The 26,597-nt window shown below is 46.4% G+C and overlaps 2 protein-coding genes and 3 long non-coding RNA genes across 6 annotated transcripts in view; 2 read left to right on the top strand and 3 right to left on the bottom strand.

The window, feature by feature from the left end:
* Nucleotides 1-2,713, top strand: part of LOC118380652 (GRB2-associated-binding protein 1-like) — a 98,231-nt gene extending 95,518 nt beyond the window's left edge. Inside the window, exon 13 of the mRNA XM_052498093.1 lies at nt 2,146-2,713. Within this exon, the coding sequence (XP_052354053.1) occupies nt 2,146-2,202 (57 nt within the window). The 3' untranslated portion in view covers nt 2,203-2,713. The remainder of the gene's footprint in view (nt 1-2,145) is intronic.
* LOC127916395 (uncharacterized) lies at nt 106-25,143 on the bottom strand. Of its 2 annotated transcripts, none has more exons than XM_052498095.1 (7): nt 24,917-25,143; nt 21,168-21,632; nt 4,823-4,852; nt 3,690-3,769; nt 1,788-1,878; nt 1,219-1,335; nt 106-609 (listed from the first exon to the last, which is right to left on the bottom strand). In XM_052498095.1, exons 2-7 carry the CDS (start codon nt 21,616-21,618, stop codon nt 446-448), a joined length of 933 nt encoding a protein of 310 aa, XP_052354055.1. In that variant the 5' UTR covers nt 21,619-21,632; nt 24,917-25,143; the 3' UTR covers nt 106-445. The 2 variants fall into 2 exon arrangements, with proteins under 2 accessions (XP_052354055.1, XP_052354054.1); XM_052498094.1 differs by lacking the exon at nt 24,917-25,143 and adding an exon at nt 22,182-22,346.
* Nucleotides 6,452-8,992, bottom strand: LOC127916396 (uncharacterized). The gene is made up of 3 exons (XR_008094891.1): nt 8,456-8,992; nt 8,351-8,413; nt 6,452-8,129 (listed from the first exon to the last, which is right to left on the bottom strand). It is a non-coding gene; the product is annotated as an uncharacterized LOC127916396 (long non-coding RNA).
* On the bottom strand, nt 11,731-18,084 carry LOC127916400 (uncharacterized). The gene is made up of 3 exons (XR_008094895.1): nt 17,641-18,084; nt 17,396-17,570; nt 11,731-17,325 (listed from the first exon to the last, which is right to left on the bottom strand). It is a non-coding gene; the product is annotated as an uncharacterized LOC127916400 (long non-coding RNA).
* Nucleotides 21,256-24,907, top strand: LOC127916397 (uncharacterized). The gene is made up of 5 exons (XR_008094892.1): nt 21,256-21,339; nt 21,424-22,836; nt 23,328-24,112; nt 24,162-24,259; nt 24,733-24,907. It is a non-coding gene; the product is annotated as an uncharacterized LOC127916397 (long non-coding RNA).
* Nucleotides 25,144-26,597: the final 1,454 nt, after the last annotated feature.

Raw genomic sequence — 26,597 nt, 5'->3', positions numbered from 1 at the left:
GAAGCACTTACACGATGACAGAAGTAAGTGCTACGGAGCAACAGTCATTTAGGTTTCACGTGTCAACCCAAACACACACACATTATTACATCACGACACCACGTCCTCTGTGAAGCACTTTGTTTTTTATTCTAAAACAACGTGACATCGCTCTCTTGGTATTGTCACGCTCAAAACATTATTAAAATGAATTACAGAAATCAGAAATAGGAAAGTAAAAAAACTAATTTGGAGCGGGTTTACATTCTGACATTTTATAGATCAAATAAAGGTGCTATGTACATCTTGATCTCGGTGAAGACGTTATCTGGACATACAGGGTCGAAGGTCAGGGCCGGAGCCGAGTAACACCCTGTCACTCAAGGGTCAAAGGTCAGGGCCGGAGCCGAGTAACACCCTGTCACTCAAGGGTCAAAGGTCAGGGCCGGAGCCGAGTAACACCCTGTCACTCAAGGGTCAAAAGGTCAGGGCTGGAGCCGAGTAACACCTTGTCACTCAGGTCGAGGTCCAGGCTAAAGCCAACCCTTTTTATGGGCGGAGTGACATCACTGGCACAGAAGTTATTGAAGCTGTCTCCATCACTATCACCATGAGCCTGCTTCTCTCCTTCTGTTAGAGACAGAGACAGAGACAGAGACAGAGACAGAGACAGACAGACAGACAGACAGACAGACAGACAGACAGACAGACAGACAGACAGACAGACAGACAGACAGACAGACAGACAGACAGACAGACAGAGACAGGGAGAGAAAGAGAGACGAGGAAGACAGAGAGAAACAGAAAGAGAGAGAAAGATGGAGATATCAGTTTTGCTCACAGTATGTTTTCATGTATTCCTGATACCAGGGGACTACAGACTTAGTCTCTCCTTACTGTTCTCCTCAGTCTATTCCTGACACCAGGGGACTACAGACTTAGTCTCTCCTTACTGTTCTCCTCAGTCTATTCCTGACACCAGGGGACACCAGACTTAGTCTCTCCTTATACTGTTCTCCTCAGTCTATTCCTGATACCAGGGGACTACAGACTTAGTCTCTCCTTACTGTTCTCCTCAGTCTATTCCTGACACCAGGGGACTACAGACTTAGTCTCTCCTTACTGTTCTCCTCAGTCTATTCCTGACACCAGGGGACTACAGACTTAGTCTCTCCTTACTGTTCTCCTCAGTCTATTCCTGACACCAGGAGACTACAGACTTAGTAAGAGTTTCCTTACCGTTCTCCCCTGTAGAGCCAGTCTCTCCAGCCCCCATAGCTGAGCCGTTAGCTACAGGGCTCATAGCATGGGGATCCTCATCACCACCCTCTCTCTCAGACTCACAGATTTCCTGATCTAAAATACAACATATGGATATTACAGAGCATTCAGAAAGTATTCAGACCCCTTGACTCCCCCCCCCCCCATCAATCTACACACAATACCCCATAATGACCTCACAATACCCCATAATGACATCACAACACCCCATAACGACATCACAATACCCCATAACGACATCACAATACCCCATAATGACATCACAATACCCCATAATGACATCACAATACCCCATAATGACATCACAATACCCCATAATGACATCACAATACCCTATAATGACATCACAATACCCCATAACGACATCACAATACCCCATAATGACATCACAATACCCCATAATGACATCACAATACCCCATAATCACGAAACAGTAATGTCACCATGGTTACCAAATAGTAACACCACCATGGTTACCAAATAGTAACACCACCATGGTTACCAAATAGTAATGTCACCATGGTTACCGTTGTTGAGTTCGAAGGTTCCGGGTTGTTCCATGCAGGTGAGGGGGGTGTCGTGGTCATAACCTGGATACTGCAGATCAAACGAGTACCTCTGTGGAGAAACAATAATATCAGCATAGCGTAATTATCAGACACATACGTCTGTGGAGAAAAGATCACATCAACATCTTAACAGCGACCAAAACACCATTAATATTGAATGGTTACGAGACAACATGACCATTGTACATTATCAGACAGATCTGAAGACTTGTATGGAATGTGACTCGATGACTGTGACCCACCTAGAGCCTTTCAGAATTCATATTTCCTCATACCACTCCAGGTAAACAATATCGTTTCCCCCCCTTTCTTTTAGCAAAGCCTTGGAGGAACAGACTGCAAAACATATCCTTCACAACAAGTAAAGCCCTGAGTCTTCCTTCACTATGTAATACAGTAACAGGGTTGTGTTTTAAAGCCCTGGGTCTTCCTTCACTATGTAATACAGTAACAGGGTTGTGTTTTAAAGCCCTGGGTCTTCCTTCACTATGTAATGCAGTAACAGGGTTGTGTTGTAAAGCCCTGGGTCTTCCTTCACTATGTAATACAGTAACAGGGTTGTGTTTTAAAGCCCTGACTCTTCCTTCACTATGTAATACAGTAACAGGGTTGTGTTTTAAAGCCCTGGGTCTTCCTTCACTATGTAATACAGTAACAGGGTTGTGTTTTAAAGCCCTGACTCTTCCTTCACTATGTAATACAGTAACAGGGTTGTGTTTTAAAGCCCTGACTCTTCCTTCACTATGTAATACAGTAACAGGGTTGTGTTTTAAAGCCCTGACTCTTCCTTCACTATGTAATACAGTAACAGGGTTGTGTTTTAAAGCCCTGACTCTTCCTTCACTATGTAATACAGTAACAGGGTTGTGTTTTAAAGCCCTGACTCTTCCTTCACTATGTAATACAGTAACAGGGTTGTGTTTTAAAGCCCTGAGTCTTCCTTCACTATGTAATACAGTAACAGGGTTGTGTTTTAAAGCCCTGAGTCTTCCTTCACTATGTAATACAGTAACAGGGTTGTGTTTTAAAGCCCTGAGTCTTCCTTCACTATGTAATACAGTAACAGGGTTGTGTTTTAAAGCCCTGACTCTTCCTTCACTATGTAATACAGTAACAGGGTTGTGTTTTAAAGCCCTGAGTCTTCCTTCACTATGTAATACAGTAACAGGGTTGTGTTTTAAAGCCCTGACTCTTCCTTCACTATGTAATACAGTAACAGGGTTGTGTTTTAAAGCCCTGACTCTTCCTTCACTATGTAATACAGTAACAGGGTTGTGTTTTAAAGCCCTGACTCTTCCTTCACTATGTAATACAGTAACAGGGTTGTGTTTTAAAGCCCTGACTCTTCCTTCACTATGTAATACAGTAACAGGGTTGTGTTTTAAAGCCCTGACTCTTCCTTCACTATGTAATACAGTAACAGGGTTGTGTTTTAAAGCCCTGACTCTTCCTTCACTATGTAATACAGTAACAGGGTTGTGTTTTAAAGCCCTGGGTCTTCCTTCACTATGTAATACAGTAACAGGGTTGTGTTTTAAAGCCCTGACTCTTCCTTCACTATAATACAGTAACAGGGTTGTGTTTTAAAGCCCTGGGTCTTCCTTCACTATGTAATACAGTAACAGGGTTGTGTTTTAAAGCCCTGGGTCTTCCTTCACTATGTAATACAGTAACAGGGTTGTGTTTTAAAGCCCTGGGTCTTCCTTCACTATGTAATACAGTAACATGGTTGTGTTTTAAAGCCCTGACTCTTCCTTCACTATGTAATACAGTAACAGGGTTGTGTTTTAAAGCCCTGTGGTCTTCCTTCACTATGTAATACAGTAACAGGGTTGTGTTTTAAAGCCCTGGATGTCTCACCCTGGACTTCTTCCTCAGGATATAGAGAATCACCACCAGACACACAACAGCCAACAATATGAGAAACAGGATTACATAGCCTACAGGAGAGAGAGAGAGGGGGGGTTAGAGAGGGGAGGGGGGGAGAGGGAAGGGAGGTAGAGAGAGGGGGTGGGAGAGAGGGGGTGGGAGAGGGGGGTAGGAGAGAGGGGGAGTAGGGGGTAGGGAGGGGGGTAGAGAGAGAGGGGGGTAGAGGGGGGGGGGGGGGTAGAGAGAGGGGGTGGAGAGAGGGGGTAGAGAGGGGGTAGAGAGAGACGGGGTTAGAGAGGGGGGTAGAGAGAGACGGGGGTTAGAGAGAGGGGGAAGAGAGAAAATGGTGGATGGAGAGAGGGGGGTAGAGAGGGTGGATGGAGAGAGCGGGGGTAGAGAGGGTGGATGGAGAGAGAGGGGGTAGAGAGGGTGGATGGAGAGAGGGGTGGATGGAGAGAGGGGTTAGAGGGTGGATGGAGAGAGAGGGGGGTAGAGAGGGGATGGATGGAGAGAGAGGGGGGAGAGAGGGTGGATGGAGAGAGAGGGGGGTAGAGAGGGTGGATGGAGAGAGGGGTTAGAGAGGGTGGAGAGAGGGGTTAGAGAGGGTGGATGGAGAGAGAGAGGGGTTAGAGAGGGTGGATGGAGAGAGAGGGGGTTAGAGAGGGTGGATGGAGAGAGAGGGGGTAGAGAGGGTGGATGGAGAGAGAGAGGGTTAGAGAGGGTGGATGGAGAGAGAGAGGGGTTAGAGAGGGTGGATGGAGAGAGAGGGGGGAGAGAGGGTGGATGGAGAGAGAGGGGTAGGGGGAGGAGAGGGTGGATGGAGAGAGAGGGGGAGAGAGGGTGGATGGAGAGAGAGAGGGGTTAGAGAGGGTGGATGGAGAGAGAGAGGGGGAGAGAGGGTGGATGGAGAGAGAGAGGGGGAGAGGGGTGGATGGAGAGAGAGGGGGTAGAGAGGGTGGATGGAGAGAGAGAGGGGTTAGAGAGGGTGGATGGAGAGAGAGAGGGGGGAGAGAGGGTGGATGGAGAGAGAGAATGTTGTGAATAGGGCTGCAGTTCATTCATTAACATTTGTAAAACAAAAAAGTTTTAAAAAATGACTCAAAATTCCTATTGGTCATATATACCTGCAATGTCACTTCCTCTTGTAGCTGAAACTAAAACAAACACAGAAACAATGTATTATTTATATACAGTGTTCTACACACAGACCAGAGAGACAACTGAAAGGTATCATTTAAAAGGCCTGGTGTGTGTGTGTGTGTGTGTGTGTGTGTGTGTGTGTGTGTGTGTGTGTGTGTGTGTGTGTGTGTGTGTGTGTGTGTGTGTGTGTGTGTGTGTGTGTGTGTGTGTGTGTGTGTTTGGTAGCTAGCTAGCTGAGCAGCACATGATGGCATGATAGCTGTGGTTAGAGCGACAGGAAGACAGTTAGCTAGCTTCAGGCCTGCAGCTACCGTACAATGCTTTGTTCTCACACCGACGAGTAGAACACAGTGGAGGAAGGGGAGGACCATCCTCCTCAGTCATTTTAATAAAAATGAAAATTGTGAAAACATTGTTTTAAAAAGTTACAATTTTTTTATAGATAAAACTATACTAAATATATTTACGTCACCAAATACTTAAATAAAACACTGTTTTGCAATGAAGGTCTACAGTAGCCTCAACAGCACTCTGTAGGGTAGCACCATGGTCTACAGTAGCCTCAACAGCACTCTGTAGGGTAGCACCATGGTGTAGCCAGGGGACGGCATGCTTCCATCCTTCTCTGGGTACATTGACTTCAATACAAAACCTAGGAGGCTCATGGTTCTCACCCCTTCCATAGACTTACACAGTAATTATGACAACTTCCGGAGGATGTCCTCCAACCTATCGGAGCTCTTGCAGCATGAACTGACATGTTGTCCATCCAATCAAAGGATCAGAGAATGAATATCGTACTGACAGCATAAGCTACAGCTAGCTAGCACTGCAGTGTCTAAAATGTGGTGAGTAGTTGACTCACAGAGAAAGAAAGACAATTGTTGAACAGTTTTGAACAAATACATTTCCTCCAAAATTAAGCAGAAGTGAGAGAAAAAGAGAGATAGCTATATTTGGCTTTATTTATTTTTAAACTTTCGCTGTGAAAGTGAACGCAGCTGTCTAGTTTAGTTACTGAAAACAAACAAAAGAGAGAAAGTAATTTATTTTCTTCCAGTTTTACTTATCAGTTTTTACTTATCTAGTTTTACTTATCTAGCAAGCGCAGCTGGCTAGTTTAGTTACTGAAAACACCCGGCTCAAACAAAGAGAAAGTAATTTATTTTCTTCCAGTTTTACTTATCTAGCAAGCGCAGCTAGCTAGTTTAGTTACTGAAAACACCCAGCTCAAACAAAGAGGAAAGTCAAACAAAACACCACGGAGAAAAGTAATTTATTTTCTTCCAGTTTTACTTATCAAAGAGCTGGCTAGTTTAGTTACTGAAAACACCCGGCTCAAACAAAGAGAGAAAGTAATTCTTTTCTTCCAGTTTTACTTATCTAGCAAGCGCAGCTAGCTAGTTTAGCCTACTCAAACACCCGGCTCAAACAAAGAGGAAAGTCATTTCTTTTCTTCCAGTTTTACTTATCTAGCAAACGCAGCTAGCTAGTTTAGCCTACTCAAACACCCGGCTCAAACAGAGGATGCCATGTAGCTAACTGGCTAGAGGGATGCTATGTTAGCTAGCTGGCTATAACTGCTATGTTAGCTAGCTGGCTATAACAGAGGGATTCTATGTTAGCTAGCTGGCTATAACAGAGGGATGCTATGTTAGCTAGCTGGCTATAACAGAGGGATGCTATGTTAGCTAGCTGGCTATAACAGAGGGATGCTATATTAGCTAGCTGGCTACAACAGAGGGATGCTATGTTAGCTAGCTGGCTATAACTGCTATGTTAGCTAGCTGGCTATAACAGAGGGATTCTATGTTAGCTAGCTGGCTACAACAGAGGAATGCTATGTTAGCTAGCTGGCTATAACGGAGGGATGCTATGTTAGCTAGCTGGCTATAACAGAGGGATGCTATGTTAGCTAGCTGGCTATAACAGAGGGATGCTATGTTAGCTAGCTGGCTATAACAGAGGGATGCTATATTGGCTAGCTGGCTACAACAGAGGGATGCTATGTTAGCTAGCTGGCTATAACTGCTATGTTAGCTAGCTGGCTATAACAGAGGGATTCTATGTTAGCTAGCTGGCTACAACAGAGGAATGCTATGTTAGCTAGCTGGCTATAACAGAGGGATGCTATGTTAGCTAGCTGGCTATAACAGAGGGATGCTATGTTAGCTAGCTGGCTATAACAGAGGGATGCTATGTTAGCTAGCTGGCTATAACAGAGGGATGCTATGTTAGCTAGCTGGCTATAACAGAGGGACGCTATGTTAGCTAGCTGGCTATAACAGAGGGATGCTATGTTAGCTAGCTGGCTATAACAGAGGGATGGTATATTGGCTAGCTGGCTATAACAGAGGGATGCTATTTTAGCGAGCTGGCTATAACAGAGCGATGCTATGTTAGCTAGCTATGACTATCCAACACAACACTGGAACTCTTCTAAGCCAAGGTAAGGCTTTTGATTTTACAAATGTATTGCCATCGGGGCCCACTGGTGTAACTGCTTACTGACTGTACACTGTAACGTTACTGAATGATTGTAGCGGGTTAATCCGCTTGCTGCTAAACCGCTTGCTGACTGTACTTAATGTTTGAAGCAGGTTTACTAACGTGTTAGTTCTAGTAGCTATGTTGACCATGACGTGACAACGATGTAGCGTTTTTTACATTTTATTTTATCTTTAATTTAACAAGTCAGTTTAGAAAAAATATTATTTACAATGACGGCCTCCTGGGGAACAGTTCAGGGGCAGAAGGACAGATTTTTACCTTGTCAGCTTGGGGGATTCGATCTTTCGGTTACTAGTCCAATGCTCTAACCACTAGGCTACCTGCTCTAACCTCAAGGCTACCTGCTCTCACCACTAGGCTCTAACCACTAGGCTAGCTGCTCAAACCACTAGGCTACCTGCTCCAACCACTAGGCTACCTGCTCTAAACACTAGGCTCTAAACACTAGGCTACCTGCTCTAACCACTAGGCTAGCTGCTCTAACCACTAGGCTACCTGCTCTAACCACTAGGCTACCTGCTCTAATCACTAGGCTCTAACCACTAGGCTACCTGTCTCTACCCACTAGGCTACCTGCCTCTAACCACAAGGCTACCTGCTCTAACCACTAGGCGACCTGTCTCTAACCACTAGGCTACCTGTCTCTAACCACTAGGATACCTGCTCAAACTGCTAGGCTCTAACCACTAGGCTACCTGTCTCTAACCACTAGGCTACCTGCTCTAACCACTAGGCAACCTGCTCTAACCACTAGACTACCTGCTCTAACCACTAGACTACCTGCTCTAACCACTAGGCTACCTGTGTCTAACCACTAGGCTACCTGCTCTAACCACTAGGCTACCTGTCTCTAACCACTAGGATACCTGCTCAAACCGCTAGGCTCTAACCACTAGGCTACCTGCCTCTAACCACTAGGATACCTGCTCAAACCACCAGGCTCTAACCACTAGGCTACCTGTCTCTAACCACTAGGCAACCTGCTCTAACCACTAGACTACCTGCTCTAACCACTAGGCAACCTGCTCTAACCACTAGACTACCTGCTCTAACCACTAGGCAACCTGCTCTAACCACTAGACTACCTGCTCTAACCACTAGGCTACCTGCTCTAACCACTAGGCAACCTGCTCTAACCACTAGGATACCTGCTCAAACCGCTAGGCTCTAACCACTAGGCTACCTGCCTCTAACCACTAGACTACCTGCTCTAACCACTAGGCAACCTGCTCTAACCACTAGGCAACCTGCTCTAACCACTAGGCAACCTGCTCTAACCACTAGACTACCTGCTCTAACCACTAGGATACCTGCTCAAACCGCTAGGCTCTAACCACTAGGCTACCTGCCTCTAACCACTAGGCTACCTGTCTCTAACCACTAGGCTACCTGCTCTAACCACTAGGCAACCTGCTCTAACCAATAGACTACCTGCTCTAACCACTAGACTACCTGCTCTAACCACTAGACTACCTGCTCTAACCACTAGACTACCTGCTCTAACCACTAGACTACCTGCTCTAACCACTAGGCTACCTGCTCTAACCACTAGACTACCTGCTCTAACCACTAGACTACCTGCTCTAACCACTAGGCTACCTGCTCAAACCGCTAGGCTCTAACCACTAGGCTACCTGCCTCTAACCACTAGGCTACCTGTCTCTGACCACTAGACTACCTGCTCTAACCACTAGGCTACCTGCTCTAACCACTAGGCTTCCCTGCCTGATGATATGAAGGTTTAGCTTGGAAAGGATTTTTTCATCTGGTCACAGACTGTTGTGTTGTTGCATTTAAGTCCACAAGAGGAAAGGTGAAAGGTGAAAGGTGAAAGGAGGAGGACAGACATAGATGTAGATGGAATTATACAACAGGCAAAGTGATCATGCTGTTTGTATGTGGCTGCTATGACAGTGATCATGCTGTTTGTATGTGGCTGCTATGACAGTGATCATGCTGTTTGTATGTGGCTGCTATGACAGTGATCATGCTGTTTGTATGATGGCTGCTATGACAGTGATCATGCTGTTTGTATGTGTCTGCTATGACAGTGATCATGCTGTTTGTATGTGTCTGCTATGACAGGGATCATGCTGTTTGTATGATGGCTGCTATGACAGGGATCATGCTGTTTGTATGTGTCTGTTATGACAGTGATCATGCTGTTTGTATGTGTCTGCTATGACAGTGATCATGCTGTTTGTATGTGGCTGCTATGACAGGGATCATGCTGTTTGTATGATGGCTGCTATGACAGTGACAGTGATCATGCTGTTTGTATGTGTCTGCTATGACAGTGATCATGCTGTTTGTATGTGGCTGCTATGACAGTGGTCATGCTGTTTGTATGTGTCTGCTATGACAGTGGTCATGCTGTTTGTATGTGTCTGCTATGACAGTAATCATGCTGTTTGTATGTGTCTGCTATGACAGGGATCATGCTGTTTGTATGATGGCTGCTATGACAGTGATCATGCTGTTTGTATGTGTCTGCTATGACAGTGATCATGCTGTTTGTATGTGGCTGCTATGACAGTGGTCATGCTGTTTGTATGTGTCTGCTATGACAGTGGTCATGCTGTTTGTATGTGTCTGCTATGACAGTAATCATGCTGTTTGTATGTGTCTGCTATGACAGGGATCATGCTGTTTGTATGATGGCTGCTATGACAGTGATCATGCTGTTTGTATGTGTCTGCTATGACAGTAATCATGCTGTTTGTATGTGTCTGCTATGACAGTGGTCATGCTGTTTGTATGTGTCTGCTATGACAGTGATCATGCTGTTTGTATGTGTCTGCTATGACAGGGATCATGCTGTTTGTATGTGTCTGCTATGACAGGGATCATGCTGTTTGTATGTGTCTGCTATGACAGTGATCATGCTGTTTGTATGTGTCTGCTATGACAGTGATCATGCTGTTTGTATGTGGCTGCTATGACAGGGATCATGCTGTTTGTGTGTGTCTGCTATGACAGGGATCATGCTGTTTGTATGTGTCTGCTATGACAGTGATCATGCTGTTTGTATGTGTCTGCTATGACAGTGATCATGCTGTTTGTATGTGTCTGCTATGACAGGGATCATGCTGTTTGTATGTGGCTGCTATGACAGGGATCATGCTGTTTGTATGATGGCTGCTATGACAGTGATCATGCTGTTTGTATGTGTCTGCTATGACAGTGATCATGCTGTTTGTATGTGGCTGCTATGACAGTGATCATGCTGTTTGTATGTGGCTGCTATGACAGTGATCATGCTGTTTGTATGATGTCTGCTATGACAGGGATCATGCTGTTTGTATGATGGCTGCTATGACAGTGATCATGCTGTTTGTATGTGTCTGCTATGACAGTGATCATGCTGTTTGTATGATGGCTGCTATGACAGTGATCATGCTGTTTGTATGTGTCTGCTATGACAGTGATCATGCTGTTTGTATGATGGCTGCTATGACAGTGATCATGCTGTTTGTATGATGGCTGCTATGACAGTGATCATGCTGTTTGTATGTGGCTGCTATGACAGTGATCATGCTGTTTGTATGTGTCTGCTATGACAGTGATCATGCTGTTTGTATGTGTCTGCTATGACAGTGATCATGCTGTTTGTATGTGGCTGCTATGACAGTGGTCATGCTGTTTGTATGTGGATGCTATGACAGTGATCATGCTGTTTGTATGTGTCTGCTATGACAGTGATCATGCTGTTTGTATGTGTCTGCTATGACAGTGATCATGCTGTTTGTATGTGTCTGCTATGACAGTGATCATGCTGTTTGTATGTGTCTGCTATGACAGTAATCATGCTGTTTGTATGTGTCTGCTATGACAGTGATCATGCTGTTTGTATGTGTCTGCTATGACAGTGATCATGCTGTTTGTATGTGACTGCTATGACAGTGATCATGCTGTTTGTATGTGACTGCTATGACAGTGATCATGCTGTTTGTATGTGTCTGCTATGACAGTAATCATGCTGTTTGTATGTGTCTGCTATGACAGTGATCATGCTGTTTGTATGTGTCTGCTATGACAGTGATCATGCTGTTTGTATGTGTCTGCTATGACAGTGATCATGCTGTTTGTATGTGTCTGCTATGACAGTGATCATGCTGTTTGTATGTGTCTGCTATGACAGTGATCATGCTGTTTGTATGTGTCTGCTATGACAGTGATCATGCTGTTTGTATGTGGCTGCTATGACAGTGATCATGCTGTTTGTATGATGGCTGCTATGACAGTGATCATGCTGTTTGTATGTTGCCGCTTTGGCCGGGGTTCTGGCTGTTTTATTTTGGCTGCTATGACAGGGATCATGCTGTTTGTATGATGGCTGCTATGACAGTGATCATGCTGTTTGTATGTGTCTGCTATGACAGTGATCATGCTGTTTGTATGATGGCTGCTATGACAGTGATCATGCTGTTTGTATGATGGCTGCTATGACAGTGATCATGCTGTTTGTATGATGGCTGCTATGACAGTGATCATGCTGTTTGTATGATGGCTGCTATGACAGTGATCATGCTGTTTGTATGTGTCTGCTATGACAGTGATCATGCTGTTTGTATGTGTCTGCTATGACAGTGATCATGCTGTTTGTATGTGTCTGCTATGACAGTGATCATGCTGTTTGTATGATGGCTGCTATGACAGTGATCATGCTGTTTGTATGTGGCTGCTATGACAGTGATCATGCTGTTTGTATGTGTCTGCTATGACAGTGATCATGCTGTTTGTATGTGTCTGCTATGACAGTGATCATGCTGTTTGTATGTGTCTGCTATGACAGTGATCATGCTGTTTGTATGTGTCTGCTATGACAGTAATCATGCTGTTTGTATGTGTCTGCTATGACAGTGATCATGCTGTTTGTATGTGTCTGCTATGACAGTGATCATGCTGTTTGTATGTGGCTGCTATGACAGTGATCATGCTGTTTGTATGTGTCTGCTATGACAGTGATCATGCTGTTTGTATGTGTCTGCTATGACAGTGATCATGCTGTTTGTATGTGTCTGCTATGACAGTGATCATGCTGTTTGTATGTGTCTGCTATGACAGTGATCATGCTGTTTGTATGTGTCTGCTATGACAGTGATCATGCTGTTTGTATGTGTCTGCTATGACAGTGATCATGCTGTTTGTATGTGTCTGCTATGACAGTGATCATGCTGTTTGTATGTGTCTGCTATGACAGTGATCATGCTGTTTGTATGATGTCTGCTATGACAGTGATCATGCTGTTTGTATGTGTCTGCTATGACAGTGATCATGCTGTTTGTATGATGGCTGCTATGACAGTGATCATGCTGTTTGTATGTGTCTGCTATGACAGTGATCATGCTGTTTGTATGTGTCTGCTATGACAGTGATCATGCTGTTTGTATGTGTCTGCTATGACAGTGGTCATGCTGTTTGTATGTGTCTGCTATGACAGGGATCATGCTGTTTGTATGATGGCTGCTATGACAGTGATCATGCTGTTTGTATGTGTCTGCTATGACAGTAATCATGCTGTTTGTATGTGTCTGCTATGACAGTGGTCATGCTGTTTGTATGTGTCTGCTATGACAGTGATCATGCTGTTTGTATGTGTCTGCTATGACAGGGATCATGCTGTTTGTATGTGTCTGCTATGACAGTGATCATGCTGTTTGTATGTGTCTGCTATGACAGTGATCATGCTGTTTGTATGTGTCTGCTATGACAGTGATCATGCTGTTTGTATGATGGCTGCTATGACAGTGATCATGCTGTTTGTATGTGTCTGCTATGACAGTGATCATGCTGTTTGTATGTGTCTGCTATGACAGTGATCATGCTGTTTGTATGTGTCTGCTATGACAGTGATCATGCTGTTTGTATGTGTCTGCTATGACAGGGATCATGCTGTTTGTATGTGTCTGCTATGACAGTGATCATGCTGTTTGTATGATGGCTGCTATGACAGTGATCATGCTGTTTGTATGTGTCTGCTATGACAGTGATCATGCTGTTTGTATGTGTCTGCTATGACAGGGATCATGCTGTTTGTATGATGGCTGCTATGACAGGGATCATGCTGTTTGTATGATGGCTGCTATGACAGTGATCATGCTGTTTGTATGATGGCTGCTATGACAGTGATCATGCTGTTTGTATGTGGCTGCTATGACAGTGATCATGCTGTTTGTATGATGGCTGCTATGACAGTGATCATGCTGTTTGTATGTGTCTGCTATGACAGTGATCATGCTGTTTGTATGATGGCTGCTATGACAGTGATCATGCTGTTTGTATGATGGCTGCTATGACAGTGATCATGCTGTTTGTATGTGTCTGCTATGACAGTGATCATGCTGTTTGTATGTGTCTGCTATGACAGTGATCATGCTGTTTGTATGTGTCTGCTATGACAGTGATCATGCTATGACAGTGGTCATGCTGTTTGTATGTGGCTGCTATGACAGTGATCATGCTGTTTGTATGTGTCTGCTATGACAGTGATCATGCTGTTTGTATGTGTCTGCTATGACAGTGATCATGCTGTTTGTATGTGTCTGCTATGACAGTGATCATGCTGTTTGTATGTGTCTGCTATGACAGTGATCATGCTGTTTGTATGTGTCTGCTATGACAGTGATCATGCTGTTTGTATGTGTCTGCTATGACAGTGATCATGCTGTTTGTATGTGACTGCTATGACAGTGATCATGCTGTTTGTATGTGACTGCTATGACAGTGATCATGCTGTTTGTATGTGTCTGCTATGACAGTGATCATGCTGTTTGTATGTGTCTGCTATGACAGTGATCATGCTGTTTGTATGATGTCTGCTATGACAGTGATCATGCTGTTTGTATGTGTCTGCTATGACAGTGATCATGCTGTTTGTATGTGTCTGCTATGACAGTGATCATGCTGTTTGTATGGTGTCTGCTATGACAGTGATCATGCTGTTTGTATGTGTCTGCTATGACAGTGATCATGCTGTTTGTATGTGTCTGCTATGACAGTGATCATGCTGTTTGTATGATGGCTGCTATGACAGTGATCATGCTGTTTGTATGTGGCTGCTATGACAGTGATCATGCTGTTTGTATGATGGCTGCTATGACAGTGATCATGCTGTTTGTATGTGTCTGCTATGACAGTGATCATGCTGTTTGTATGGTGTCTGCTATGACAGTGATCATGCTGTTTGTATGATGGCTGCTATGACAGTGATCATGCTGTTTGTATGATGGCTGCTATGACAGTGATCATGCTGTTTGTATGATGGCTGCTATGACAGTGATCATGCTGTTTGTATGTGGCTGCTATGACAGTGATCATGCTGTTTGTATGTGTCTGCTATGACAGTGATCATGCTGTTTGTATGTGTCTGCTATGACAGTGATCATGCTGTTTGTATGATGGCTGCTATGACAGTGATCATGCTGTTTGTATGTGGCTGCTATGACAGTGATCATGCTGTTTGTATGTGTCTGCTATGACAGTGATCATGCTGTTTGTATGTGTCTGCTATGACAGTGATCATGCTGTTTGTATGTGTCTGCTATGACAGTGATCATGCTGTTTGTATGTGTCTGCTATGACAGTGATCATGCTGTTTGTATGTGTCTGCTATGACAGTGATCATGCTGTTTGTATGTGTCTGCTATGACAGTGATCATGCTGTTTGTATGTGGCTGCTATGACAGTGATCATGCTGTTTGTATGTGTCTGCTATGACAGTGATCATGCTGTTTGTATGTGTCTGCTATGACAGTGATCATGCTGTTTGTATGTGTCTGCTATGACAGTGATCATGCTGTTTGTATGTGTCTGCTATGACAGTGATCATGCTGTTTGTATGTGTCTGCTATGACAGTGATCATGCTGTTTGTATGTGTCTGCTATGACAGTGATCATGCTGTTTGTATGTGTCTGCTATGACAGTGATCATGCTGTTTGTATGTGTCTGCTATGACAGTGATCATGCTGTTTGTATGATGGCTGCTATGACAGTGATCATGCTGTTTGTATGTGGCTGCTATGACAGTGATCATGCTGTTTGTATGATGGCTGCTATGACAGTGATCATGCTGTTTGTATGTGTCTGCTATGACAGTGATCATGCTGTTTGTATGATGGCTGCTATGACAGTGATCATGCTGTTTGTATGTGTCTGCTATGACAGTGATCATGCTGTTTGTATGTGTCTGCTATGACAGTGATCATGCTGTTTGTATGTGTCTGCAATGACAGTGATCATTACATTTCATGCTGTTTGTATGTGTCTGCTATGACAGTGATCATGCTGTTTGTATGTGTCTGCTATGACAGTGATCATGCTGTTTGTATGTGTCTGCTATGACAGTGATCATGCTGTTTGTATGATGGCTGCTATGACAGTGATCATGCTGTTTGTATGATGGCTGCTATGACAGTGATCATGCTGTTTGTATGATGGCTGCTATGACAGTGGTCATGCTGTTTGTATGATGGCTGCTATGACAGTGATCATGCTGTTTGTATGTGTCTGCTATGACAGTGATCATGCTGTTTGTATGTGTCTGCTATGACAGTGGTCATGCTGTTTGTATGTGGCTGCTATGACAGTGATCATGCTGTTTGTATGATGTCTGCTATGACAGTGATCATGCTGTTTGTATGATGGCTGCTATGACAGTGATCATGCTGTTTGTATGTGTCTGCTATGACAGTGATCATGCTGTTTGTATGTGTCTGCTATGACAGTGGTCATGCTGTTTGTATGATGGCTGCTATGACAGTGATCATGCTGTTTGTATGATGTCTGCTATGACAGTGATCATGCTGTTTGTATGTGTCTGCTATGACAGTGATCATGCTGTTTGTATGTGTCTGCTATGACAGTGATCATGCTGTTTGTATGTGTCTGCTATGACAGTGATCATGCTGTTTGTATGTGTCTGCTATGACAGTGATCATGCTGTTTGTATGTGGCTGCTATGACAGTGATCATGCTGTTTGTATGATGGCTACTATGACAGTGATAATGCTGTTTGTACGTGGCTGCTATGACAGTGGTAATGTATGTAATCAGGGGTGTATTCATTCCGCCAATTCTGTTGAAAAACATTTTTAAGGGCCTCCCGGGTGGCGCAGTGGTTAAGGGCGCTGTACTGCAGCGCCAGCTGTGCCATCAGAGTCCCTGGGTTCGCGCCCAGGCTCTGTCGTAACTGGCCGCGACCGGGAGGTCCGTGGGGCGACGCACAATTGGCCTAGCGTCGCCCGGGTTAGGGAGGGCTTGGTCGGTAGGGATGTCCTTGTCTCATCGCGCACCAGCGACTCCTGTGGCGGGTTGGGCGCAGTGCGCGCTAGCCAAGGTGGCCAGGTGCACGGTGTTTCCTCCGGCGCATTGGTGCGGCTGGCTTCCGGGTTGGATGCGCGCTGTGTTAAGAAGCAGTGCGGCTTGGTTGGGTTGTGTTTCGGAGGACGCATGACTTTCAACCTTCGTCTCTCCCGAGCCCGTACGGGAGTTGTAGCGATGAGACAAGATAGTAGCTACTAAAACAATTGGATACCATGAAATTGGGGAGAAAAGGGGGTAAAATTCAAGAAAAAAAAGAAAAACATGTTTAAATCTGAAGGAAACTGAATGCCTGAATTTGTCCAATAGAAACTCTCGTTTGCAACTGTTGGACTAATGATTAGACCCGATATCAACTAGATGCAGACAAGAGTGTACAAGACAGTATTAAATGTGTCAATCGTCTGTCACCTTGATGACTCAAATGTATCTCTCGACACTCTCTACGTTGTAAACTTGAATTCATAGGCTGTAGCAACCTCATGATGGGTTCAGAGAACATTCTAGTAGCAACCTCATGATGGGTTCAGAGAACATTCTAGTAGCAACCTCATGATGGGTTCAGAGAACATTCTAGTAGCAACCTCATGATGGGTTCAGAGAACATTCTAGTAGCAACCTCATGATGGGTACAGGGAACATTCTAGTAGCAACCTCATGATGGGTTCAGAGAACATTCTAGTAGCAACCTCATGATGGGTTCAGAGAACATTCTAGTAGCAACCTCATGATGGGTACAGGGAACATTCTAGTAGCAACCTCATGATGGGTACAGGGAACATTCTAGTAGCAACCTCATGATGGGTACAGGGAACATTCTAGTAGCAACCTCATGATGGGTACAGGGAACATTCTAGTAGCAACCTCATGATGGGTACAGGGAACATTCTAGTAGCAACCTCATGATGGGTACAGGGAACATTCTAGTATCAACCTCATGATGGGTACAGGGAACATTCTAGTATCAACCTCATGATGGGTACAGGGAACATTCTAGTAGCAACCTCATGATGGGTACAGGGAACATTCTAGTAGCAACCTCATGATGGGTACAGGGAACATTCTAGTAGCAACCTCATGATGGGTACAGGGAACATTCTAGTATCATGTAGTAACCTAAACCTGTCACTGTTACATTGAACTGGATGAATATGAATGACAGTAACCTAAACCTGTCACTGTTACATTGAACTGGGTGAATATGAATGACAGTAACCTAAACCTATCGCTGTTACATTGAACTGGATGAATATGAATGACAGTAACCTAAACCTGTCACTGTTACATTGAACTGGGTGAATATGAATGACAGTAACCTAAACCTGTCACTGTTACATTGAACTGGATGAATATGAATGACAGTAACCTAAACCTGTCACTGTTACAGTGACCTGGGTTAATATGAATGACAGCCTAAACCTGTCACTGTTACATTGAACTGGGTGAATATGAATGACAGCCTAAACCTGTCACTGTTACATTGAACTGGGTGAATATGAATGACAGTAACCTAAACCTGTCACTGTTACATTGAACTGGGTGAATATGAATGACAGTAACCTAAACCTGTCACTGTTACATTGAACTGGGTGAATATGAATGACAGTAACCTAAACCTGTCACTGTTACATTGAACTGGGTGAATATGAATGACAGTAACCTAAACCTGTCACTGTTACATTGAACTGGGTGAATATGAATGACAGTCATCCAGTATGCTGTCGTATAGAAATAAGGCCATGCTCATAAAAGAATAACCGTCCTCCCGCATCTTGAAGAGTACCGACCTCCACTGGTAGAATACAAGCTACAGGGCTGGGCTACCATATACCTAGAGAGAGAGAGCAGGGACTGAAGACTGACAGGGAGAGAGAGTAGGGACTGAAGACAGACAGGGAGAGAGAGAGCAGGGACTGAAGACAGATAGAGAGAGAGAGAGCAGGGACTGAAGACATATAGAGAGAGAGAGCAGGGACTGAAGACAGATAGAGAGAGAGAGAGCAGGGACTGAAGACAGATAGAGAGAGAGAGAGCAGGGACTGAAGACAGACAGGGAGAGAGAGTAGGGACTGAAGACAGATAGAGAGAGAGAGAGCAGGGACTGAAGACAGATAGAGAGAGAGAGAGCAGGGACTGAAGACATATAGAGAGAGAGAGCAGGGACTGAAGACAGATAGAGAGAGAGAGAGCAGGGACTGAAGACAGATAGAGAGAGAGAGAGCAGGGACTGAAGACAGACAGGGAGAGAGAGTAGGGACTGAAGACAGATAGAGAGAGATTGAGCAGGGACTGAAGACAGATAGAGAGAGAGAGAGCAGGGACTGAAGACAGACAGTGAGAGAGAGTAGGGACTGAAGACAGATAGAGAGAGAGCGAGCAGGGACTGAAGACAGATAGAGAGAGAGAGAGAGCAGGGACTGAAGACAGATAGAGAGAGAGAGCAGGGACTGAAGACAGACAGGGAGAGAGAGCAGGGACTAAAGACAGACAGAGAGAGAGAGCAAGGACTAAAGACAGACAGGGAGAGAGAGCAAGGACTAAAGACAGACAGACAGAGAGAGAGCAGGGACTAAAGACAGACAGAGAGAGAGCAGGGACTAAAGACAGACAGAGAGAGAGAGAGCAGGGACTAAAGACAGACAGAGAGAGAGAGCTGTGACTGAAGACAGACAGAGAGAGAGAGCAGGGACTGAAGACAGACAGGGAGAGAGAGCAGGGACTGAAGACAGACAGAGAGAGAGAGCAGGGACTGAAGACAGACAGAGAGAGCAGAGACTAAAGACAGACAGGGAGAGAGAGCAGGGACTGAAGACAGACAGAGAGAGAGAGAGCAGGGACTGAAGACAGACAGAGAGAGAGCAAGGACTAAAGACAGACAGAGAGAGAGAGCAGGGACTAAAGACAGACAGAGAGAGAGAGAGCAGGGACTAAAGACAGACAGACAGAGAGAGAGCAGGGACTAAAGACAGACAGAGAGAGAGCAGGGACTAAAGACAGACAGAGAGAGAGAGCAGGGACTGAAGACAGACAGAGAGAGAGAGCAGGGACTAAAGACAGACAGACAGAGAGAGAGCAGGGACTAAAGACAGACAGAGAGAGAGCAGGGACTAAAGACAGACAGAGAGAGAGAGCAGGGACTGAAGACAGACAGAGAGAGAGAGCGGGGACTGAAGACAGACAGAGAGAGAGAGCAGGGACTAAAGACAGACAGAGAGAGAGAGCAAGGACTGAAGACAGACAGAGAGAGAGAGCAGGGACTGAAGACAGACAGGGAGAGAGAGCAGGGACTGAAGACAGACAGAGAGAGAGAGCAGGGACTGAAGACAGACAGAGAGAGAGAGCAGGGACTAAAGACAGACAGAGAGAGAGAGCTGTGACTGAAGACAGACAGAGAGAGAGAGCAGGGACTGAAGACAGACAGGGAGAGAGAGCAGGGACTGAAGACAGACAGAGAGAGAGAGCAGGGACTGAAGACAGACAGAGAGAGCAGAGACTAAAGACAGACAGGGAGAGAGAGCAGGGACTGAAGACAGACAGAGAGAGAGAGAGCAGGGACTGAAGACAGACAGAGAGAGAGCAAGGACTAAAGACAGACAGAGAGAGAGAGCAGGGACTAAAGACAGACAGAGAGAGAGAGAGCAGGGACTAAAGACATACAGACAGAGAGAGAGAGCAGGGACTAAAGACAGACAGACAGAGAGAGAGAGCAAGGACTAAAGACAGAGAGAGAGAGCAGGGACTAAAGACAGACAGACAGAGAGAGAGAGCAGGGACTAAAGACAGACAGACAGAGAGAGAGAGAGCAGGGACTAAAGACAGACAGACAGAGAGAGAGAGCAGGGACTAAAGACAGACAGACAGAGAGAGAGAGCAAGGACTAAAGACAGACAGAGAGAGAGAGCAGGGACTAAAGACAGACAGAGAGAGAGAGCAGGGACTAAAGACAGACAGAGAGAGAGAGAGCAGGGGCTAAAGACGGACAGACAGAGAGAGCAGGGACTGAAGACAGACAGAGAGAGAGAGAGAGCAGGGACTAAAGACAGACAGGGAGAGAGAGCAGGGACTGAAGACAGAGAGAGAGAGAGAGCAGGGACTAAAGACAGACAGAGAGAGAGAGAGAGAGAGAGAGAGAGAGAGAGAGAGAGAGAGAGAGAGTGGCTCAGTTGGTAGAGCATGGCGCTTGTAAAGCCAGGGTTGTGGGAGCAGGGATAAAGACAGACAGAGAGGGACCACCCATACGTAGAATGTATGCACACATGACTGTAAGTCGCTTTGGAGAAAAGCGTCAGCTAAATGGCATATATTATATTATATTAGAGAGGAGAGCAGGGACTAAAGACAGACAGAGAGAGATAGCAGGGACTAAAGACAGACAGACAGAGAGAGAGAGAGCAGGGACTGAAGACAGACAGAGAGAGAGAGCAGGGACTGAAGACAGACAGAGAGAGAGAGAGCAGGGACTGAAGACAGACACACACACACAAGTTGTCCGTTACCTGGTAATGATGTTGTGGTTTCCGTGGTCTCCCTGCCCTGTGATTGGCTGAGGGCTGTCAACCCTGACGATGTAGTCTGGGCAGTCTGGTTGGCTGTAGAGGGGGTCAGGCTGGCTGTAGAGGGGGACAGGTTGGCTGTAGACGGGGTCAGGCTGGCTGTAGAGGGGGTCAGGTTGGCTGTAGACGGGGTCAGGCTGGCTGTAGAGGGGCTCAGGCTGGCTATAGAGGGGCTCAGGCTGGCTGTAGAGGGGGTCAGGTTGGCTGTAGAGGGGCTCAGGCTGGCTGTAGAGGGGCTCAAGCTGGCTATAGAGGGGCTCAGGCTGGCTGTAGAGGGGCTCAGGCTGGCTGTAGAGGGGCTCAGGCTGGCTGTAGAGGGGGTATCAGTAGGGTTGGAGGTGGAGTTGATGGATATGCTGCCTTCAACAGAAACTTCCTCTGCTCTGGACCCCATCAGCACCAGGAGGCCTGGAGGACAGGAGAAATATAGGAAGCAGCTCATTCAGACTCATCCGACACATGCTGACTAAACATATCAGGTAACACACACTGTGATAGGGAGGGAATGGATGGAAAGAAGAGAGAGATAACATAGAGGGAGAGATAACACAGAGAACAGAGAGAGAGAGAGAACAGATAGAGATAATTGAGAGAGAGAGAGAGAGAGAACAGAGAGAGATAACAGAGAGGGAGAGATAACACAGAGAACAGAGAGAGAGAGATAACAGAGAGAGATAACAGAGAGGGAGAGATAACACAGATAACAGAGAGAGATAATTGAGAGGGAGAGAGAGAACAGAGAGAGATAACAGAGAGGGAGAGATAACCTCAGAGAACACAGAGAGATAGATAACAGAGAGAGATAACAGAGAGGGAGAGATAACACAGAGAACAGAGAGAGATAACAGAGAGAGAGAGGGAGAAATAACAAAGAGAACAGAGAGGGAGAGAGAGAACAGAGAGATAATTGAGAGAGGAAATAAGTGTTGTAGAACAATATACAATTGATAAACTCACCCAGGACATAGATCTGAATGCAGATCGATGGCATATTGATGATTTATCACCTTATGAGTTTGGACAGTACCAAGTCTGTCACACGTGTAGAGACGAAAGTAAAGTATGTTTCCCCTCAGCGTCTCTCTCTTGACAGGAATTGAGTCACAGACCACAAACCGCTAGCTGGGCTGTCTCTTAGTAGACTATAGCAACTTCTCCTCGTCACCTCTGTATCCTCATATTAGATTAAACCAACATACTGTAGGTATTCAACTCTGACCCTACAAACTCTGCAGTTTTCACTTCTACCTGATTACTAATACAACCCAGGTCTAATTCAGTCCCTGATTAGAGGGGAATCACCCACCTGGTGTCCCAGATCTAATTCAGTCCCTGATTAGAGGGGAATCACCTACCTGGTGTCCCAGATCTAATTCAGTCCCTGATTAGAGGGGAATCACCCACCTGGTGTCCCAGATCTAATTCAGTCCCTGATTAGAGGGGAATCACCCACCTGGTGTCCCAGATCTAATTCAGTCCCTGATTAGAGGGGAATCACCCACCTGGTGTCCCAGGTCTAAATCAGGCCCTGATTAGAGGGGAATCACCCACCTGGTGTCCCAGATCTAATTCAGTCCCTGATTAGAGGGGAATCACCCACCTGGTGTCCCAGGTCAAATTCAGTCCCTTATTTGAGTGGAATCCCCCACCTGGTGTCCCAGATCTAAATCAGTCCCTGATTAGAGGGGAATCACCCACCTGGTGTCCCAGGTCTAAATCAGTCCCCGATTAGAGGGGAATCACCCACCTGGTGTCCCAGGTCTAAATGAGTCCCCAATTAGAGGGGAATCACCCACCTGGTGTCCCAGGTCTAAATCAGTCCCCGATTAGAGGGGAATCACCCACCTGGTGTCACAGATCTAATTCAGTCCCCGATTAGAGGGTAATCACCCACCTGGTGTCCCAGGTCTAATTCAGTCCCTGATTAGAGGGGAATCACCCACCTGGTGTCCCAGGTCTAAATCAGTCCCCGATTAGAGGGGAATACCCCCACCTGGTGTCCCAGGTCTAAATCAGCCCCTGATTAGAGGGGAATCACCCACCTGGTGTCCCAGGTCTAAATCAGTCCCCGATTAGAGGGGAATCACCCACCTGGTGTCACAGATCTAATTCAGTCCCTGATTAGAGGGGAATCACCCACCTGGTGTCCCAGGTCTAAATCAGGCCCTGATTAGAGGGGAATCACCCACCTGGTGTCCCAGGTCTAAATCAGGCCCTGATTAGAGGGGAATCACCCACCTGGTGACACAGGTCTAAATCAGACACTGATTTGAGGGGAATCACCCACCTGGTGTCCCAGGTCTAACTCAGTCCCTGATTAGAGGGGAATCACCCACCTGGTGTCCCAGGTCTAAATCAGGCCCCTATTAGAGGGGAATCACCCACCTGGTGTCCCAGGTCTAAATTCAGTCCCCGATTAGAGGGGAATCACCCACCTGGTGTCCCAGGTCTAAATCAGGCCCCTATTAGAGGGGAATCACCCACCTGGTGTCCCAGATCTAATTCAGTCCCTGATTAGAGGGGAATCACCCACCTGGTGTCCCAGGTCTAAATCAGGCCCTGATTAGAGGGGAATCACCCACCTGGTGTCCCAGGTCTAAATCAGGCCCTGATTAGAGGGGAATCACCCACCTGGTGTTCCAGGTCTAACTCAGTCCCTGATTAGAGGGGAATCACCCACCTGGTGACACAGGTCTAAATCAGACACTGATTTGAGGGGAATCACCCACCTGGTGTCCCAGGTCTAAACCAGTCCCTGATTAGAGGGGAATCACTCACCTGGTGTCCCAGGTCTAAATCAGGCCCCGATTAGAGGGGAATCACCCACCTGGTGTCCCAGGTCTAAATCAGTCCCCGATTAGAGGGGAATCACCCACCTGGTGTCCCAGGTCTAAATCAGTCCCCGATTAGAGGGGATTCACCCACCTGGTGTCCCAGGTCTAAATCAGTCCCCGATTAGAGGGGAATCACCCACCTGGTGTCCCAGGTCTAAATCAGTCCCCGATTAGAGGGGAATCACCCACCTGGTGTCCCAGGTCTAAATCAGTCCCCGATTAGAGGGGATTCACCAACCTGGTGTCCCAGGTCTAAATCAGTCCCGATTAGAGGGGAATCACCCACCTGGTGTCCCAGATCTAAATCCCCAGGCGCTGATTCGGTCTAAATCAGGGGGGGAATCACCCACCTGGTGTCCCAGGTCTAAATCAGTCCCCAATTAGAGGGGAATCCCCACCTGGTGTCCCAGGTCTAAATCAGTCCCTGATTAGAGGGGAATCACCCACCTGGTGTCCCAGGTCTAAACCAGTCCCTGATTAGAGGAATCACCCACCTGGAATAACCCACCTGGTGTCCCAGGTCTAAATCAGTCCCTGATTAGAGGGGAATCACCCACCTGGTGTCCCAGGTCTAAACCAGTCCCTGATTAGAGGGGAATCACCCACCTGGTGTCCCAGGTCTGAAAGGAGAATCAGTCCCTGATTAGAGGAGAATCACCCACCTGGTGTCCCAGGTCTAAACCAGTCCCTGATTAGAGGAGAATCACCCACCTGGTGTCCCAGGTCTAAACCAGTCCCTGATTAGAGGAGAATCACCTACCTGGTGTCCCAGGTCTAAACCAGTCCCTGATTAGAGGAGAATCACCCACCTGGTGTCCCAGGTCTAAACCAGTCCCTGATTAGAGGGGAATCACCTACCTGGTTAGAGTTGAGTTTGAGAGCTGTGGTGGATGGGTGCTGGCAAAGTTCTGTTTTCACTTGCACAGTTGGTTGATGAAGGGGAGCCAGACGAGGGAGAGGAAGCTGCTTAAGACTATTGAAACAACCCTGGTCCTCCCCTCTGACAGGATGCTCACTCTCTCTCTGGCACTCCCCTCTGACAGGATGCTCACTCTCTCCCTGGCCCTCCCCTCTGACAAGATGCTCACTCTCTCCCTGGCCATCCCCTCTGACAGGATGCTCACTCTCTCCTCTGGCCCTCCCCTCTGACAGGATGCTCTCTCTCTCCCTGGCCCTCCCCTCTGACAGGATGCTCACTCTCTCCCTGGCCCTCCCCTCTGACAGGATGCTCACTCTCTCTCTGGCCCTCCCCTCTGACAGGATGCTCACTCTCTCTGGCCCTCCCCTCTGACAGGATGCTCACTCTCTCTGCTCTTCCCCTCTGACAGGATGCTCACTCTCTCTCTGCTCCTCCCCTCTGACAGGATGCTCACTCTCTCCCTGGCCCTCCCCTCTGACAGGATGCTCACTCTCTCCCTGGCCCTCCCCTCTGACAGGATGCTCACTCTCTCCCTGGCCCTCCCCTCTGACAGGATGCTCACTCTCTCCCTGGTCCTCCCCTCTGACAGGATGCTCACTCTCTCCCTGGTCCTCCCCTCTGACAGGATGCTCACTCTCCCTCCCTCCCTGGGACTCCCCTCTGACAGGATGCTCACTCTCTCCCTGGCCCTCCCCTCTGACAGGATGCTCACTCTCTCCCTGGCCCTCCCCTCTGACAGGATGCTCACTCTCTCCCTGGCCCTCCCCTCTGACAGGATGCTCACTCTCCCTGGCCCTCCCCTCTGACAGGATGCTCACTCTCTCTCTGGCCCTCCCCTCTGACAGGATGCTCTCTGTCTCCCTGTGGTTCTCTCTCAATTTGAATTTGAATTCAAGGGGTTTTATTAGCATGGGGAAACATAGGTTTACGTTGCCAAAGCAAGTGAACTAGATAATAAACAAAAGTTAAACAAAAAATGATGATGTGCAAATAGTTCAAGTACAAAAATAAATAAACATAAATATGGGTTGTATTTATACAATGGTGTTTGTTCTTCACTGGTTGCCCTTTTCTCGTGGCAACAGGTCACACATCTTGCTACTGTGACGGCACACTGTGGAATTTCACCCAGTAGATATGGGAGTTTATCAACATTTTAATTTGTTTCTGAATTCTTTGTAGGTCTGTGTAATCTGAGGGAAATGTGTGTCAGGAGGTGAGGAAGTGCAGCTCAGTTTCCACCTCGTTTTGTGGGCAGTGTGCCAAGTCTACCTACGGCGGTCTTTCTCAAAAGCAAGGCTACGCTCACTGTGTCAGTGCATAGTCAAGAGTGTGCTTCTCTCGGGCTCTCGCTCTGTCAGGAAGTAGACCTGACAAGGACGTTGTGTGCAGGTTGTTTCCAGGCAGAATTCAACCTCGTCTCCTTTACAGGCCACTGACAACTCAAAGAGGAATATACACGACCAGTGTGCTGCCTTCAAATGCTCCCGGGAATCTCTAATTTCCCAGTTGTGAGGTCATAAATGTATATACAGTACCAGTGTGCTGTCTTCAAATGCTCCCTGGAATCTCTAATTTCCCAGTTGTGAGGTCATAAATGTATATACAGTACCAGTGTGC

This window comes from Oncorhynchus keta, chromosome 35 (genome assembly GCF_023373465.1).
Source record: "Oncorhynchus keta strain PuntledgeMale-10-30-2019 chromosome 35, Oket_V2, whole genome shotgun sequence".
Taxonomy (NCBI): Eukaryota; Metazoa; Chordata; class Actinopteri; order Salmoniformes; family Salmonidae; genus Oncorhynchus; species Oncorhynchus keta.
Note: the sequence above shows the minus strand (reverse complement) of the source record. Positions and strands in the feature narration are given on the sequence as shown.

Coding starts and splice junctions, on each gene's coding strand:
- LOC127916395 (XM_052498094.1), bottom strand. CDS start 22,215: ATGCCATCGATCTGCATTCAGATCTATGTCCTGG. Junction 3,770..4,822: donor AAGAGGAAGTGACATTGCAG/GTATATATGACC, acceptor TCTCTCCTGTAG/GCTATGTAATCCTGTTTCTC. Junction 1,879..3,689: donor TCCTGAGGAAGAAGTCCAGG/GTGAGACATCCA, acceptor GTTTCTCCACAG/AGGTACTCGTTTGATCTGCA.